The sequence below is a fragment of the Muntiacus reevesi genome, chromosome 7, assembly GCF_963930625.1.
Source record: "Muntiacus reevesi chromosome 7, mMunRee1.1, whole genome shotgun sequence".
NCBI classification, from domain to species: Eukaryota; Metazoa; Chordata; class Mammalia; order Artiodactyla; family Cervidae; genus Muntiacus; species Muntiacus reevesi.
Window position 1 is genome coordinate 52,394,951 of NC_089255.1, and position 18,286 is coordinate 52,413,236.

Genomic DNA, 18,286 nt, shown 5'->3' on the forward strand with positions numbered 1-18,286 from the left:
TGCTTGGAGAGTCCCATGGACAGAGGAGCCTGGCGGGCTACAGTCCATGGGGTCCCAAAGAGTTGGATGCAGCTGAGTGACTAACATTCACTTTTTCTGCTGGAAGCATTCCCAGCAGGTGGGGGACAATGTCCTTTTTTCCTGAAAAGGGAAAATGAGGCCATCTATTACAGAGTCCGTACATACTCTTTTCCAGTCAGCCTCCCACCCCTATCCCAAGACAGCTACATTTTCTAATTTTTCTTACTCCATTGATTAATTTTGCATATTTCAGAACATCATATAAATGGAACTGTACAGAACAAACTTCTAGGTGTTGTCTTGGCTCAGTATAATGTCCTGTAGATTCATCCATGTTCTTTTATGTGTCAGAAGTTGTTGCTACTGTTGTTTCTTGTTAGTGAGTAGTATTCCAATCTATGAATATACAGCATTTTTATCCATTCTTATGTTAACTGCCACTTGGATTGTTTTCAGTTTGGGGGCATTTTTACTAAAGATTCTCTGAACATGTTTGTAAGAGTCTGTTTTGCGGACACAGTTTTGTTTCTCTTGGATGAATACCTCGGGACAGAATTGTTGTGTTATATAATAGGTTTATATTTACTAAAGTTTTTCAAAGTGATTTTACCTTTTTCATTTCCATCAGATATGACAGATGTGATTGCTTAATCCTTGCCAACTTTTGGTGTTTCCAAGTGTTTCTAATTTAACCATCCTAGTGCTTACATAGTATATCCTGATGACTAATGGTGAACGTCTTTTCATGTGCTTTTATTAGATGATTTGTCTATCTTTTCTTTGTGAACTATCTATTTCAGTTGTTTGCTCATTTATTAATTGGACTACTTGTCTTGATTTTTGAGTTACAGGAACTCAGTATATATTCTGGGCATAAGTTTCATCAGATACATTTTGCAAATATTTTCTTCTGATAGGTGACTTGTTTATTTTCTGACATCTTTATATATTTTCAGGTCATGATCTTCTTCTAGGCATTCTATAATTTAAATTTTTGTGATTGCTTTTATGAGCCAATTCATATTTTTCTACAGAATGAGATGTGTTCACTTGTTCATAGATATATCCAGTTATTCCATCAGCCTTTGTTGGAAAGGTTTTTCCTTTTATCTTTTGAATTGCTTTGGTATCCCTGTTGCAAATTGGTTACCTGTATAGAAATCAGCCGAAGAAGGCAGTGGCACCCCACTCCAGTACTCTTGCCTGGAAAATCCCATGGACGGAGGAGCCTGGTAGGCTGCAGTCCATGGGGTCCGTAAGAGTCTGACACGACTGAGCAACTTCACTTTCACTTTTCACTTTCCTGCATTGGAGAAGGAAATGGCAACCCACTCCAGTGTTCTTGCCTGGAGAATCCCGGGGATGGGGGAGCCTGGTGGGCTGACATCTGTGGGGTCACACAGAGTCGGACACGACTGAAGTGACTTAGCAGCAGCAGCAGCATAGAAATCAGCTGTCACTCATACCACTTTTTTTTTTTTTTTAACTGTAATAATGTTACTTTACTCTGGCTGCCTTCAAGGTTTGCTTTCATCTTGGTGCTTTCATCTCTTTGATTGTGACGTGTTCGTGTGTGATTTTTCTTTCTAATTATTCTGCTTGGAATGTGCTGAGCTTCTTTGAATATGTAAGGTTGTATTTCTCACAAAATTTGGAGAAATTTTGGCCATTATCAGATATTTTTCTGTCTCATTATCTTCAGTTGTATATAACTAGACTGCTTGTTATTGTACAATGAATCTCTGAAGCTCTATTTATTATTTTGAAGACCTTTTTCTCTCTCTTTTAGAATCAGTAAAATGTACTGATCTATTTACTGGTTTAGTGACTTTTTTTTCCTGCTGTATCTGATATCCTTTAAGGAAATTCAATGAATTTTGAATTTCAAATACTGTCAGTTTTACTTCTAGAATTTCCATTTGGTTCTTTCAGTTCTACTCTCAGCTGAGATTCCTCCCATTTGTACATTTATTATCACCATATTTTTCTGAAATACTTGAATGTATTTATAATACTTGTTTTGAAGTCTTTGTTAATTCTGAAGTCTAGATCATTCAGGTTTTGGTTTCTTTGAGCTGCTTCTTTTTCTTGACTCTGGGTCTCCCTTTCCTTTTTCTTTGTTCTGGTAAATTTTGCTTGTATAGTGGGTATCGTGCGTGATATGTTGTAGGCTTTGAATTCTGTTATTTTTCTCTGATGAGTTGTTTTTTTTTTTTCCCCTAGTAGACAGTTAACAGGGCTGAATTCAAATGTCCCAACATTGTCATTCCTGTCTTAAGTAGCAACAGAAGTCTCCTCTCAACTCAGATCTTTACACTTTTCAGCTGTTGCTTTTTGCTTGAATCCTTGGAGCCTTCCCCAAATGAAGGCCATCTAAACATTTGGGCATAGTTTACACAGAAATCTTGTGGCACTTTCCAGCCCTAGACTTCGTCCTGTGGCTCCTCGGCTAGCAGGAAGGCAGATTTCTGCTTCAGTCCCTACTGATTGTCGCTGTGTCTATATATAAGTGACCTCAGGCAACAGCCCTGTAAATACCGATCCTATTTGGTGCAGTTCCTTCTTTTAAGGTTGATGTCCCTCCAGTTACTACCTGCTTTTGGTCATATCTGTTTTTATATTTTATCCACAGTATATGGTTGTTAAAGATGGAAAAGCTACTCTAAGTTAGCTTGTCAGTATTCAAAGCAGAACTTTAAAATGTTGAAGCTTTATTTTATTTTAGTTGAGTCAGTCAAACCATCCATTATTCAGAGAATATTTTAGGAAATTGTAAAACATCCACTAAATGGAATATTGCAGTATATTAAATTTTTGCAGCAAAATTTGGAAACGGAAGAAGGATGTCTGCTGTCACTGCTACTTTTTACCATTAAATTAGAGATTTTAAAAGTAATTAGATAAGAAGCAGAGGTGGGAGGAAATAGAGATTGGAAAGGAAAAAGAATATTTTCACTATCATAAGTGAAATTATATTCTACAAGAGAATCTATGTACAATTAGAACCAAAAAGAGTTCAGGAAGGCTGCTGGATATCAAGTCAGGATAGAATACCAGTAGCATAGAATACCAATACCAACATTCACCACATCAGAATGTACATTAGCAGAAACCAATTGGAAAACATATTAAGAAAAAAGAGATACAGTTTATAATACCATCTATAAGCTACCTAGTACTCATTAACAAAAGATAGTAGAGAAAATTACATGACATCTTTAAAGACAGGCAAGAATAAATTCAAATTATCAGTCAGCTCCCCCATTTCTGTAATACCTATAGTATCAGTACAGTTGTTGAATATGGAAAAACTAAAAACTCACCTGGAGTTAGACGTCCAAGAATGATCAGGACCATTCCAAAAATGGTCAACAGGTGTCTTGCACATTCAAAGTGTGGTATTGACTCAGGTATAGACAAGTATTTTAAAAATGAAAAAAGCTTGAAACAGATTGAAGCATGTATGTAAACATGTATGCAAAGCATGTACGCATAGTAAAGTGAAAGTGAAAGTCACTCAGTCATGTCGACTCTTTGCCACCCCATGGACTGTTCAGTCCCTGGAATTCTCCAGGCCAGAATACTGAAGTGGGTAGCCTTTCCCATCTCCATGGAATCTTCCCAAACCAGGGATTGAACCCAGGTCTCTTGCATTGCGAGCAGATTCTTTACCAGCTGAGACACAAGGGAAGGCCAAGAATACTGGAGTGGATAGCCTATCCCTTCTCCAGCAGATCTTCCCAACCCAGGAATCGAACCAGGGTCTCCTGCAATGCAGGCGGATTCTTTATCAACTGATCTATCAGGGAAACCCAAGTGAAAGTTGCTCAGTCATGTCTGGCTCTTTGCAACCCCATGGACTATACAATCCATGGGATACTCCAGGCCAAATGACTGAAGTGGGTACAGTTCCCTTCTTCCGGGGATCTTCCCAACCCAGGGATTGAACCCAGGCCTCCCACATTGCAGGCGGATTCTTTACCACCTGAGCCACAAGGGAAGCCCATAGTAAAATGGGAAATAATTGGTTTGCCAAATACCATACGGAATAAACTCTGATTAAAATCAAAATAAAAAAAACTAACTTCAAAAATTTTATAGCAAAATATGGAATGTCTTTAAAACCTTAGCTAGATAGGATTTCTTACAACAAAAAACAGATCATAAAGAAAAAAAATGAATAACTTTTACTAAATCTAGAATTTAAACTTTAGTAAGTTACTAAAATGTATTACTAGCATACTTAAGATGAGAAGACTAGTATCCAGAATATATAAAGAACTACTCCAATCTAATAAGAAATCATCAACTCCACTTAAAAATGGGCAAAAACAAGAACCAGCAGTTAATAGAGGAGAACCCATACAGTCTAGAAGCAGGTGAAAAAGTATAAAACATTGCTAGCAATTGGGATGATGACAATTTAAAAGTTTTTTCATACCTATTAGAATGGCAAGTTTTTAATGTATATATTATATGTATCATGTATAAATGGCATATGCATGTATGTTTTTTGCACAAGTTAATAGGAAAATTAACTCAAACTACTGCACAATTGCACTCATCTCACACGCTAGGGAAGTAATGCTCAAAATTCTCTAAGCCAGGCTTCAGCAATATGTGAACTGTGAACTTCCAGATGTTCAGGCTGGTTTTAGAAAAGGCAGAGATCAAGTTGCCAACATCCACTGGATCATCGAAAAAGCAAGAGAGTTCCAGAAAAACATCTATTTCTGCTTTATTGACTGTGCCGAAGCCTTTAACTGTGTGGATCACAATAAACTGTGGAAAATTCTGAAAGAGATGGGAGTACCAGACCAACTGACTTGCCTCCTGAGAAATCTGTATGCAGGTCCAGAAGCAACAGTTAGAACTGGACATGGAACAACAGACTGGTTCCAAATAGGAAAAGGAGTATGTCAAGTCTGTTTATCGTCACCATGCTTATTTAATTTATATACAGAGTACATCATGAGAAATGTTGGGCCGGATAAGCACAAGCTGGAATTAAGATTGCCGGGAGAAATATCAATAACCCCAGATATACAGATGACACCACCCTTATAGCAGAAAGTGAAGAACTAAAGAACCTCTTGATGAAAATGAAAGAGAGTGGAAAAAGTTGGCTTAAAGCTCAACATTCAGAAAACTAAGATCATGGCATTCGGTCCCATCACTTCATGCCAGATAGATGGGGAAACAGTGGCAGACTTTATTTTTTTGGCTCCAAAATCACTGCAGATGGTAACTGCAGCCATGAAATTACAAGACACTTACTCCTTGGAAGAAAAGTTATGAACAACCTAGACAGCATATTAAAAAGCAGAGACATTACTTTGCCAACAAAGGTCCGTCTAGTTAAAGATGTGGTTTTTCCAGTAGTCATGTATGGATGTGAGAGTTGGACTATAAAGAAAGCTGAGTGCCGAAGAATTGAAGCTTTTGAATGGTGGTGTTAGAAAAGACTCTTGAGAGTCACTTGGACTGCAAGGAGATCCAACTTGTCCATCCTAAAGGAAATCAGTCCTGAATATTCATTGGGAGGAGTGATGCTGAAACCGAAATTCCAATACTTTGGCCACCTGATGTGAAGAGCTGACTCATTTGAAAAGACCCTGATGCTGGGAAAGATTGAAGGCGGGATGAGAAGGGGTCCACAAAGGATGAGATGGTTGGATGGCATCACCGACTCAATGAACATGAGTTTGAGTAAGCTCCAGGAGTTGGTGATGGACAGGGTGGCCTAGTATTCTGCAGTCCATGGAGTCACAAATAGTTGGACAGGACTGAGCGACTGAACTGAACTGAATAGGAATATAGAGACTATATATTCTGCTTATGGAAGTATGAATGCATACAGGAGTTTTTGGGAGAGGAATTCTGTAATACATAATGAAACTGAAAAGATATATTCATGAATCCTAGAAAATCGATTTTCAGATTTATAACTGAGAAGTTTTTGATTGTGTATACCAGGAGACATGTACAAAGACATTTGTTGCAGCACTGCTTGAAGAAAAATGTACCTAATTGGCTTTCAGTAGAGGAATGGATGAATAAATTTGATATAGTCATTCAGTGAGATACTTTCAGCAGTTAAAATAAGTGGACTTCATCTAAAGTGTATCAGCATGGAGAGATCTCAAAGACAGGGTTGAGTGAAAAAGACATTTGCAGACTATATACAGTGTAATGGCATTTTTATAAACATTTAAAAGCTTCTGGTAGAAGGGGAGTATATTTAGATCTACGGTTTAAAAAAAAAAATCACATTTTCACTTTCATGTTGGTTTGTCTAAAATATGCTTTCCTAAGTGGTCCCAAAGAATTTTCTTTATATGGGGGACTAAATGTACATTTTGTCACTCATTTGTTCAGTGGATTTTATTGAACATCTAACATGTACCAAATGATAATACAGCAGGGAGCAAAACAAATTGAGCCCATTTTCATGGAGTTTAAATTCTAGCCAAGGAAGATATCCAGTAAACAAGTAAATTAATAAAAATACAAAATAGTGCAATAATGAAAAGTAAAGCAGGACGAAAGGAATAGAGAGTGATGGAAAGTATTTTACATGAAGAAGTAGTCAGAGAAGAAGTGCCTGTGAAAGATAATATCTAGCAAAGTCATGAAGAAAGTGACCAGATAAGTTACATGTTGGAAGGGTCTTAGAGGCTGACTGAAAAAGCCAGTGCAAGGCCCTACTCCTTCCTTGAGAAGCATCAGGGAGGCCAGCATGGCAGGAGCTGAATGAATGAGGAATAGACTAGTATGAGATGAGATTAGAAAGATAGCAGAGGACTGGATCCTCTAGGAACATAGGACTAATGTGGTGGATGGTGTTGCTTTGAACACTTGGTTGGGAATAGCTCACGGGACTGATGCTGGAGGGTGTAAGGATGGACGCAGGGAAACCAGTTAGAAGGCTTTAATAACACTTTTGAAAAGAAATGATGATGGTTTAGACCAAGGTAGTGAGAAATGGTTGTATTTTTTATATATTATTTTTTAGCAGCAATTCTTTTTTTTTTTTTTTCAGTTTTCATGTGTCATAGTTTATTTATTTATTTATTTATTTTATTAGTTGAAGGCTAATTACTTCGCAACATTTCAGTGGGTTTTGTCATACATTGACATGAATCAGCCATGGAGTTGCGTGTATTCCCCATCCCGATCCCCCCTCCCACCTCCCTCTCCACCCGATTCCTCTCCGTCTTCCCAGTGCACCAGGCCCGAGCACTTGTCTCATGCATCCCACCTGGGCCAGTGATCTGTTTCACCATAGATAATATACATGCTGTTCTTTCGAAACATCCCACCCTCACCTCCCACAGAGTTCAAAAGTCTGTTCTGTACTTCTGTGTCTAAAAGAGACATATAGGGTTTTGCATATAGGGTTATCATTACCATCTTTCTAAATTCCATATATATGTGTTAGTATGCTGTAATGTTCTTTATCTTTCTGGCTTACTTCACTGTGTATAATGGGCTCCAGTTTCATCCATCTCATTAGAACTGATTCAAATGAATTCTTTTTAACGGCTGAGTAATATTCCATGGTGTATATGTACCACAGCTTCCTCATCCATTCGTCTGCTAATGGGCATCTAGGTTGCTTCCATGTCCTGGCTATTATAAACAGTGCTGCGGTGAACGTTGGGGTACACGTGTCTCTTTCAGATCTGGTTTCCTCAGTGTGTATGCCCAGAAGTGGTATTGCTGGGTCATATGGCAGTTCTATTTCCAGTTTTTTAAGAAATCTCCACACTGTTTTCCATAGTGGCTGTACTAGCTTGCATTCCCACCAACAGTGTAAGAGGGCTCCCTTTTCTCCACACCCTCTCCAGCATTTATTGCTTGTAGACTTTTGGATAGCAGCCATCCTGAATGGCGTGTAATGGTACCTCATTGTGGTTTTGATTTGCATTTCTCTGATAATGAGTGATGTTGAGCATCTTTTCGTGTGTTTGTTAGCCATCTGTATGTCTTCTTTGGAGAAATGTCTGTTTAGTTCTTTGGCCCATTTTTTGATTGGGTCATTTATTTTTCTTGAGTTGAGCTGCAGGAGTTGCTTGTATATTTTTGAGATTAATCCTTTGTCTGTTTCTTCATTTGCTATTATTTTCTCCCAATCTGAGGGCTGTCTTTTCACCTTACTTATAGTTTCCTTTGTTGTGCAAAAGCTTTTAAGTTTCATTAGGTCCCATTTGTTTAGTTTTGCTTTTATTTCCAATATTCTGGGAGGTGGGTCATAGAGGATCCTGCTGTGATTCATGTCGGAGAGTGTTTTGCCTATGTTCTCCTCTAGGAGTTTTATAGTTTCTGGTCTTACATTTAGATCTTTAATCCATTTTGAGTTTATTTTTGTGTATGGTGTTAGAAAGTGTTCTAGTTTCATTCTTTTACAAGTGGTTGACCAGTTTTCCCAGCACCACTTGTTGAAGAGGTTGTCTTTTTTCCATTGTATATCCTTGCCTCCTTTGTCAAAGATAAGGTGTTCATAGGTTTGTGGATTTATCTCTGGGCTTTCTGTTCTGTTCCATTGGTCTATATTTCTGTCTTTGTGCCAGTACCACACTGTCTTGATGACTGTGGCTTTATAGTAGAGTCTGAAGTCAGGCATGTTGATTCCTCCAGTTCCATTCTTCTTTCTCAAGATTACTTTGGCTATTTGAGGTTTTTTGTATTTCCATACAAATTGTGAAATTATTTGTTCTAGTTCTGTGAAAAATACCGTTGGTAGCTTGATAGGGATTGCATTGAATCTATAGATTGCTTTGGGTAGAATAGCCATTTTGACAGTATTGATTCTTCCAATCCATGAACACGGTATGTTTCTCCATCTGTTTGTGTCCTCTTTGATTTCTTTCATCAGTGTTTTATAGTTTTCTATGTATAGGTCTCTTGTTTCTTTAGGTAGATATACTCCTAAGTATTTTATTCTTTTTGTTGCAATGGTGATTGGTATTGTTTCCTTAATTTCTCTTTCTGTTTTTTCATTGTTAGTATATAGGAATGCAAGGGATTTCTGTGTGTTAATTTTATATCCTGCAACTTTACTGTATTCATTGATTAGCTCTAGTAATTTTCTGGAAGAGTCTTTAAACTATAGAAAACCCTCTTCAGTTTAGCTGCTATCGTGTCCGACTCTTTGTGACCCCATGGACCACGGAACGCCAGGCCTCCCTGTCCATCACCAACTCCCAGAGCTTGCTCAAACATGTCCATCTAGTTGGTGATGCCATCCAGCCATCTCATCCTCTGTCATCCTTTTCTCCTCCTGCTCTCAATCTGTCCCAGCATCAGGGTCTTTTCCAATGAGTCAGTTCTTCGCATCAGGTGGCCAAAGTATTGGCGCTTCAGCTCCAGCATCACTCCTGCCAGTGAATATTCAGGACTGATTTCCTTTAGGATGGACAAGTTGGATCTCCTTTCAGTCCAAGGGACTCTCAAGAATTTTCTCCAGCACCGTAGTTGAAAAGCATCAATTCTTCAGTGCTCAGCTTTCCTTATGGTCCAACTCTTACATCAGTACGTGACTACTGGAAAAACCATAGCTTTGAGTAGATAGACCTTTGTTGGCAAAATCATGTCTCTGCTTTTTAATATGCTGTCTAGGTTGGTCATAGCTTTTCTTCCAAGGAGCAAGCGTCTTTTAATTTCATGTCTACAGTCACCATCTGCAGTGATTTTGGAGACCAAGAAAATAAAGTCTCTCACTGTTTCCATTGCTTCCATGAAGTGATGGGACTGGATGCCATGGTCTTCATTTTTTGAATGTTGGTTTTAACACAGCTTTTTCACTCTCCTCTTTCACTTTCATCAAGAGGCTCTTTAGTTCTTCTTCACTTTCTGCCATTAAGGTGGTGTCATCTGTGTATCTGAGGTTATTGATATTTCTCCTGGTAATCTTGATTCCAGCTTGTGCTTCATCCATCCTGGCATTTCACATGATGTACTCTGCACATAAGTTAAATAAGCAGGGTGACAGTATACAGTCTTGACATACTCCTTTCCCAGTTTGGAACCAGTCTGTTCCATGTTTGGTTTTAACTGTTGCTTCCTGACCTGCATACAGGTTTCTCAGGAGGCAGGTAAAGTAGTTTGGTATTCCCATGTCTTAAAGAATTTTCCACAGTTTGTTATGATCCACAGTCAAAGACTTTGGCATAATCAATAAAGCAGAAATAGATGTTTTTCTGAAACTCTCTTGCTTTTTCGATGATCCAACGGATATTGGCAATTTGATCTCTGGTTCCTCTGCCTTTTCTGAATCCAACTTGAACATCTGGAAGTTCATGGATTACATACTGTTGAAGCCTGGCTTGGAGAATTTTGAGCATTAGTTTGCTAGCGTGTGATATGAGTGCAGTTGTGTGGTAGTTTGAACATTCTTTGGCATTGCCTTTCATTGGGATTGGAATGAAAACTGATGGTGAGAAACAGTTGTATTTTTCATATATTATTTTTTCACAGCAATTCTTAAACTATAGAAAACCCTTTATCTCAGAGAAACTGTGGGAGTTAAGAAGTGAGAAAGATAGCATGCTTTAGCTGCTAATGAGTGAGAAGCTATACACACAGTCTCAACATCTCTCCAACTTTTAAACTTCTAAAGATTTTCTATGGAACTGTGAGGAGGGGATTTCAATTCCTCTTACCAAAAGGTATCATTTACTTTTCTTTTTCTGTTAATCATTCTGAATTTTGCAGTTGAGTTTAATACAGTCACACTTTGGTCTTTAAATAATGAAATTTGAAATTCAAGTATGGGGTAGACTTTTGAGGTTACTGATTGCATTAACTGAATTGTGGTTTAAATACTTAGTTTTGCTTACTCCACAGATTAAATGTATAGCTATATGTAAAGGCAAATAACCATTCTTTGCATTTATGTGGCTCTAGAACCTTTTATTGAGAATAATTTGGGTTGTAACATCTTTTATGATTGTATATAAACTATCTTTGAACTTTTGTATGATTTCATTGCATTTGCACTTTGATGTGTTAATAAGATTCAATTGTTAGTTAAATTATTTTATACTGGCTTTTTTATATATCAGTTGTTCACTTTTTTCAGTAATTCAGTTAATTTATATATAGTGGCTTTTGTGTTATTTCTAAGTATAGTCTTTTTCTCCAACTTATTGTCATATTAGCTAATCTGTTTTACTTTTATGTCTAGGGAGTCCGTGTGTGTGTGTCTGTGTGTGTATGAGAGAGGAGGGAGAAAGAGGGGAGGGGAAGAAAATCTACTTTTTTTTTTTTTTTTAATTTTTTTGCCTTAATGAGCTGTATGTGGGATTTTAGTTCCCCAACCAGGAATCAAACCCACGCTCCCGTACAGTGGCAGCAGGGAGTCTAAACCATTGTACTGCCAGGAAAGTCCCCAAGAGAATCTACTTTGTAACAAGTCTTTAGATATACAGATAATATTACACCATTATGACTTTTAAATGCTAAACAAATCATTATCCAGAGTGGCAGGCATACAGTAAAAATCGTAATTCAATAGAACACTATGTTCTATTTCTACATGTACTAATACATCTGCACTTTTATGTATGACTAGAAATTTAATTGTTTAAAATATATGTCATAATGATAGAGCATAACAACAATATTACTATAGCAATGAACTCAAAATATTCTGGTCATGTTTTAGGGTTGAATTTAGCACAATGAGTAGGAAATAGGTTTTTGTTTTGCTTTGTGAAAAATGCAGTTTTAGGCTCCGATGCCTAATCTTAATAAGAAATTTAACATTTTTTTCATGGATATGAAAAAATAGATATGGATAGTGAATTACCATGTCTGTTTGAAAATACTTTGAATATTTAATAAATTTAAATTTATTAGTCGTACTAATTTAACTTTCTTTTTCTTTTAGCAAAACTATACAATCTAAGGTGGACTGCATTTTGGTAAGTAAAATAACTAATCTTAAAGTCTTTTTGTTATAAGGCTTTTCCCACTATATAAAATATATTATTTTTGAGTAAATATTTATTTTAAATATAGCTGAGTTTTAGTGAGTAAAATTTGACGTTTAATTACAACCATGGAGTGAACTGGCTGTATACTGTCTACTTTCCTATATGTCATCAATAATGAAATCACAATCTGAGGTAATTACATGTTTTTGAAACTTACTGGCTTTTACTAAAGATTGCTTCAGCATTTAATAAAGTGAATGTGTAGCTTTCTATTCTAGTAATTCTTAAAGGATTTATTAAAGAAAAAATTTTAAATGATAGGTTAGTTTTCTTGTGGTGAGTGAAGTGAAAGTTGCTCAGTTGTGTCTCTTTGCGACCCTATGGACTATATAGTCCATGAAATTCTCCAGGCCAGAGTACTAGAGTGGGTAGCCTTTCCCTTCTCCAGGGGATCTTCCCAACCCAGGGATGGACCCCAGGTCTCCCACATTGCAGGCGGATTCTTTACCAGCTCAGTCACCAGGGAAGCCCAGGAATACTGGTGTGGGTAGCCTATCCCTTCTTCAGGGGAATCTTCCCAACCTAGGAATTGAACTGGGGTCTCCCTCATTGCAGGTGGATTCTTTACCATCTGAGCTACCAGGGAAGCCCTTTTCTTGTGGTAGTGTGTTTTTTATATTTGGGTTGCTAGACTTCAGGAATTAAAGCCACAATAATAGTTTACATTTAGATTGGACTTTTAGAGTATAAGAATTTGTTTAAATAAAAGCTTTTTAAAATACTTAATGTATTAGTTTTTGTTGCTATAATATACTTTTTGTGTTTGGACTGCTGGCCTTTGGGAGTTAAAGCCACAAAATGGTTTAAATTTAGATTTAAATGGTTTAAACTTATTTTCTGTTCCATTGATCTTCTCTTAAACATATAAGGGAAGAAGTATGCAGCTACTGAGACTACTGGAATAGTACTGACTTCTTTCATGGAAAGTTTATTAATGGAATGTTCCCTGAGCTCTAGAATATTCAGTGACTGCACTGTTAGATTCCCCAAAATGTCACTGTTGTTAGTCCTCTTTTTCTCTTGTGACATTAGGACTTTCTTACTCAGGTTTGTGTCTTCATTATAAGCTACCTCTTTTTGTTAGGGAGCAGGGGTCTGCAGCGTCTGGTGCTGAAACAGTATATGATCTTTTTAGCTTATGATACTAGTTTCTAGGTAGGTGAATAAATAACATTACTTCATAGGAGAACAGGTATGAAAGGTTCTCCTGTGCTTTTCTAACCTAATGTTTGAGAGAGTACTTTGTGGGGATGTTTTCCCCCCTTTTTTCAATACTCTAAAGTAGATGATCTTGTTAATTCCCTTTTACAAATGAAGAGACTCATGCTGTTGCATTTACTAAAAAAAAAAAAATTATTGGGCCAATGCTAAATATTTGGAAAACAAAAGGACATGTTCCCTTGCCCTCAAGAAATCCAGTCTGTTAAAACAGATTTAACAATTCTCTTAAGATCTAGGAAGGTAGTGATTGGGGATGGAGGGGTAACCTTACCCCCAGAGAGCATTTTCTGTTTCTCTCTACTCTCAAGAGTTCATATGTACTCTCAGTTGTTTATATCTATCATTCAATAACTACTGCATAATTACTCTTTGCTAGACCCTGTCTGGGTGTCAAAATACAATGGTAAACAAGACAAGTACAGTTGCTATCTAAGACTCTTGGCTTTTTTCTTTTAGTATCTGTGATAATATTGGAGGACTATTCAACTTTTCTTTTCATTGAGAAAGTCGAGACAGAAGACTGGTATAATTTGTTAAATGTGGCATTTATAAAATGCTAAATAAGAATAAAAAGGATTTTTAATCTTTTAAGAATTCAGAAGTGTTTCTATTTTAGCATGAATTTTAAAGTTATATATATATTTGATGAACAAGATAGTAAGATCTGTATCTTCATAAAGCTTACATTTTATTGAGTGAAGTAGACATTAAATGAATGGTAAAATAAGCTTTACAACTTAAGATAATAATAAATGCTATTACAAAAATTTTTAAAGGCAAAAGGAGACAACTGACGGTGTATAGGGAATCTTTAGATTGCGTGATTAGGAAAAGTATCTGAGGAAATGACATTGAAAAGAGGCCTGAATAAGAAGAAGCCAGTATTGTGTAAAGATCTGACTGTGACAAATACTAGGCAGAGGGAACAGAAAGTACAAAAATTCTGAAACACAAATGAGCCTGGAATATTTGAAGAATACGAAGAACCCAGTGCACTGGAACTTAACGAAGGGAGGAGAGGGTGATAGGAGAAAAGAATAGCTATGGCAAATAGTATGTGTTTTATTCTAAATGCATGGAAGTCAATTAAAAGATTTCAAGTACAAGAATAATATGATCTAGTTTTCTTTTTTTAAAAAAATACCCTAGCAGTTGTTGGGAAATAGGCTTTAGGGGTATAAGAGTAGAAGCAGGGAAATCAGTTAGGCTATTGGAAAAGTCGAAATAAGAATGCAAGATGGTTGCGCGCTTGGAAGGGGAAGATAGGGAAAAAGTACAGTAAATGGGTTCAAGGCATATTTTGGATATAAAGCCAGTAAGCCTTGCTTGTTGATTGAATGTATTGAATGTAAAGGGGGAAACAAAGGAATTAAGGATAATTCCTTTTGGTCTAAAAAATTTCCTTTAGTATTTTTACAAGGCAGGTTTGCTCACAGTGAATTCTCTTGATCTGTCTTGATTTGTCTGTGAATGTCTATTTTACTTTCAGTTTTGAAGAATAGTTTTACTGGATATAGAATTCTTGATTCCTAGGTTTCTCTTTAAAAAATTCCGTCTCTTTGAATGTATCATTTCTCTACCTTTGGCCTTCATTGTTTCTGATGAAAAGTCAGTCATTAATCATGTTTTCTTCTGGTACATGATGAGTTGTTTTTCTCTTCTTGCTATCAAGATTCATTCATATATTCATTCACTTACCCACCTACTCTTACTTTCAACAGTGAGACTGTTTTACATGTAGGTATGGATCACTTTGTGTTTATCCTACTTTGGGTTTGCTGAGTTTGCATCTGTAGATTAATCTGATTTGAGATGTTTTCAGCCATTATTTCTTCATATATATACATATATATTTGTCCCTTGGATTCCCCTCTCCATAGGAAGCTGCCATTACACGTAAGTTTAAATGATTGATTTTATCCCTCTAGTCTCTGGGATTTGTTCCTTTTTTGTCTGATTATCTTTCTTTTTTTTTTTTTTTTTTTTTTAATTTTTTTATTTTTCAGTGGGTTTTGTTATACATTGATATGAATCAGCCATAGAGTTACACGAATTCCCCATCCCGGTCTCCCATCCCACCTCCCTCTCCACCCGATTATCTTTCTTTATGTTCTATTTTCTCAACTTTTATTGAGATTCCTTGGTTTTTTTTTCATTGTCATCAAGTTTTCCTTTTCATGTTTAAACACAGTCAACCTCATCCATGTGGATAGGTCATGGAAGAAGCCCCAGACAGGAGTAAAACTGACTCTCACAGTTAACACCTGAAGTTCAGCAGTTTTTAATGATCAAACACTTCTCAGTATGTTTCCGTTAGTCAGTTTCCAAAGCCCTAAAATCATTTTTCCATCATTTTAGAGTTACTTGGGGTTGGGGGGAGCATCCTGACCTATTCATTCCGTTCGTTCTAGATATCTCAGCTTTCTCACATTGTTTTTATCATATTTTCTTCTAGAAGTTTTATGGTTTTAGCTTTTTGTATTAGGTCTGTGAGCCAATTTGATTTAAATTTATGTTTGGTATAAGATGAACTTCAGTGTTTGTTTTTTTAACCAAATGTATAGATATCCAGTTGTTTAAGCACTGCTTATTAGGAAGTCTGCCGTGGGTCTTTGGCTAGAGTCTCTTTTTTCCCATCAGTTGCTATCTGTCTTTATGATATCACCACACTGTCTTGTTTATGATAGCTTTGTCAAAAGTCTTGCCATCAGCTAATGTAATGATTTGAATTGGTTTTGGCTTCTCCATACAAATTTCAGAATAACCTTGTCAATTTCTGTCCAAAAAAAAGTCTACTGGGACTTGTTTCTGTTTCAGTGCATTTATTGATAGATTTGGGGCCAGTGGCTATTCTAATGACACATTTTCTAATCTATAAGAATGGTGTATCTCCATATTAGTTGATTTCTCTATAATTTCTCTTATCTGTGTTTTCTGGTTTTGTGTGTATTTTGATTAAATTATTCCTAAATAAGATTTTGGATTTTATCACAAATGGCATTAAAAAGTCTTTATTATGTTTTATTACTGATTTGTATATTGACCTTGTAAGTATGCAGACTTAACTAAGTTCACATGTTACATCGAGTTTTTGAATTCTCTACCAAATCAATCATATTATCCATGAATAAAGAAAAGTTTAATCCGACTTCAGTCTAAATGTCTATTCATTCATTTTTCTCACCTTATTCGCAACTACAACCTCCAGTTCAATTCTGAATAGAAATGATGAGAATTGGGTTTCCTTTCCCTTGTTCTCAGTCTTAGGGGAAAACCACTTATTCATTCACCTTTTTTTTTTTTCTCAATTACTTTTATTAGTTGGAGGCTAATTACTTCGCAACATTGCAGTGGGTTTTGTCATACATTGACATGAATCAGCCATGGAGTTGCGTGTATTCCCCATCCCGATCCCCCCTCCCACCTCCCCCCCCGCCCCCCCACCCGATTCCCCTGGGTCCTCCCAGTGCACCTGGCCCAAACACCTGTCTCATGCATCCCACCTGGGCCAGTGATCTGTTTCACCATAGATAATATACATGCTGTTCTCTCGAAACATCCCACCCTCGCCTTCTCCCACAGAGTCCAAAAGTTTGTTCTGTACATCTGTGTCTCTTTTTCTGTTTTGCATATAGGGTTATCATTACCATCTTTCTAAATTCCATATATATGTGTTAGTATGTTCTAATGATCTTTATCTTTCTGGTTTACTTCACTGTGTATAATGGGCTCCAGTTTCATCCATCTCATTAGAACTGATTCAAATGAATTCTTTTTAACGGCTGAGTAATATTCCATGGTGTATATGTACCACAGCTTCCTTATCCATTCATCTGCTGATAGGCATCTAGGTTGCTTCCATGTCCTGGCTATTATAAATAGTGCTGCGATGAACATTGGGGTGCACGTGTCTCTTTCAGATCTGGTTTCCTCAGTGTGTATGCCCAAGAGTGGTATTGCTGGGTCATATGGCAGTTCTATTTCCAGTTTTTTAAGAAATCTCCACACTGTTTTCCATAGTGGCTGTACTAGCTTGCATTCCCACCAACAGTGTAAGAGGGCTCCCTTTTCTCCACACCCTCTCCAGCATTTATTGCTTGTAGACTTTTGGATAGCAGCCATCCTGAATGGCGTGTAATGGTACCTCATTGTGGTTTTGATTTGCATTTCTCTGATAATGAGTGATGTTGAGCATCTTTTCGTGTGTTTGTTAGCCATCTGTATGTCTTCTTTGGAGAAATGTCTGTTTAGTTCTTTGGCCCATTTTTTGATTGGGTCATTTATTTTTCTTGAGTTGAGCTGCAGGAGTTGCTTGTATATTTTTGAGATTAATCCTTTGTCTGTTTCTTCATTTGCTATTATTTTCTCCCAATCTGAGGGCTGTCTTTTCACCTTACTTATAGTTTCCTTTGTTGTGCAAAAGCTTTTAAGTTTCATTAGGTCCCATTTGTTTAGTTTTGCTTTTATTTCCAATATTCTGGGAGGTGGGTCATAGAGGATCCTGCTGTGATTCATGTCGGAGAGTGTTTTGCCTATGTTCTCCTCTAGGAGTTTTATAGTTTCTGGTCTTACATTTAGATCTTTAATCCATTTTGAGTTTATTTTTGTGTATGGTGTTAGAAAGTGTTCTAGTTTCATTCTTTTACAAGTGGTTGACCAGTTTTCCCAGCACCACTTGTTGAAGAGGTTGTCTTTTTTCCATTGTATATCCTTGCCTCCTTTGTCAAAGATAAGGTGTTCATAGGTTTGTGGATTTATCTCTGGGCTTTCTGTTCTGTTCCATTGGTCTATATTTCTGTCTTTGTGCCAGTACCACACTGTCTTGATGACTGTGGCTTTATAGTAGAGTCTGAAGTCAGGCATGTTGATTCCTCCAGTTCCATTCTTCTTTCTCAAGATTACTTTGGCTATTTGAGGTTTTTTTGTATTTCCATACAAATTGTGAAATTATTTGTTCTAGTTCTGTGAAAAATACCGTTGGTAGCTTGATAGGATTGCATTGAATCTATAGATTGCTTTGGGTAGAATAGCCATTTTGACAGTAT

At 36.8% G+C, this 18,286-nt stretch overlaps 2 protein-coding genes across 4 annotated transcripts in view; one reads left to right on the forward strand and one right to left on the reverse strand.

The window, feature by feature from the left end:
• The window catches only part of TEX9 (testis expressed 9), a 297,677-nt gene that overhangs the window by 264,660 nt on the left and 14,731 nt on the right, over positions 1-18,286 (reverse strand). The gene's annotated exons all lie outside the window — the stretch shown is intronic.
• Positions 1-18,286, forward strand: part of RFX7 (regulatory factor X7) — a 142,553-nt gene that overhangs the window by 57,089 nt on the left and 67,178 nt on the right. For both annotated transcript variants that reach the window (XM_065941913.1, XM_065941914.1), the window contains one exon: positions 11,915-11,948. In XM_065941913.1, coding sequence (XP_065797985.1) covers positions 11,915-11,948 — 34 coding nt within the window. The remainder of the gene's footprint in view (positions 1-11,914; positions 11,949-18,286) is intronic.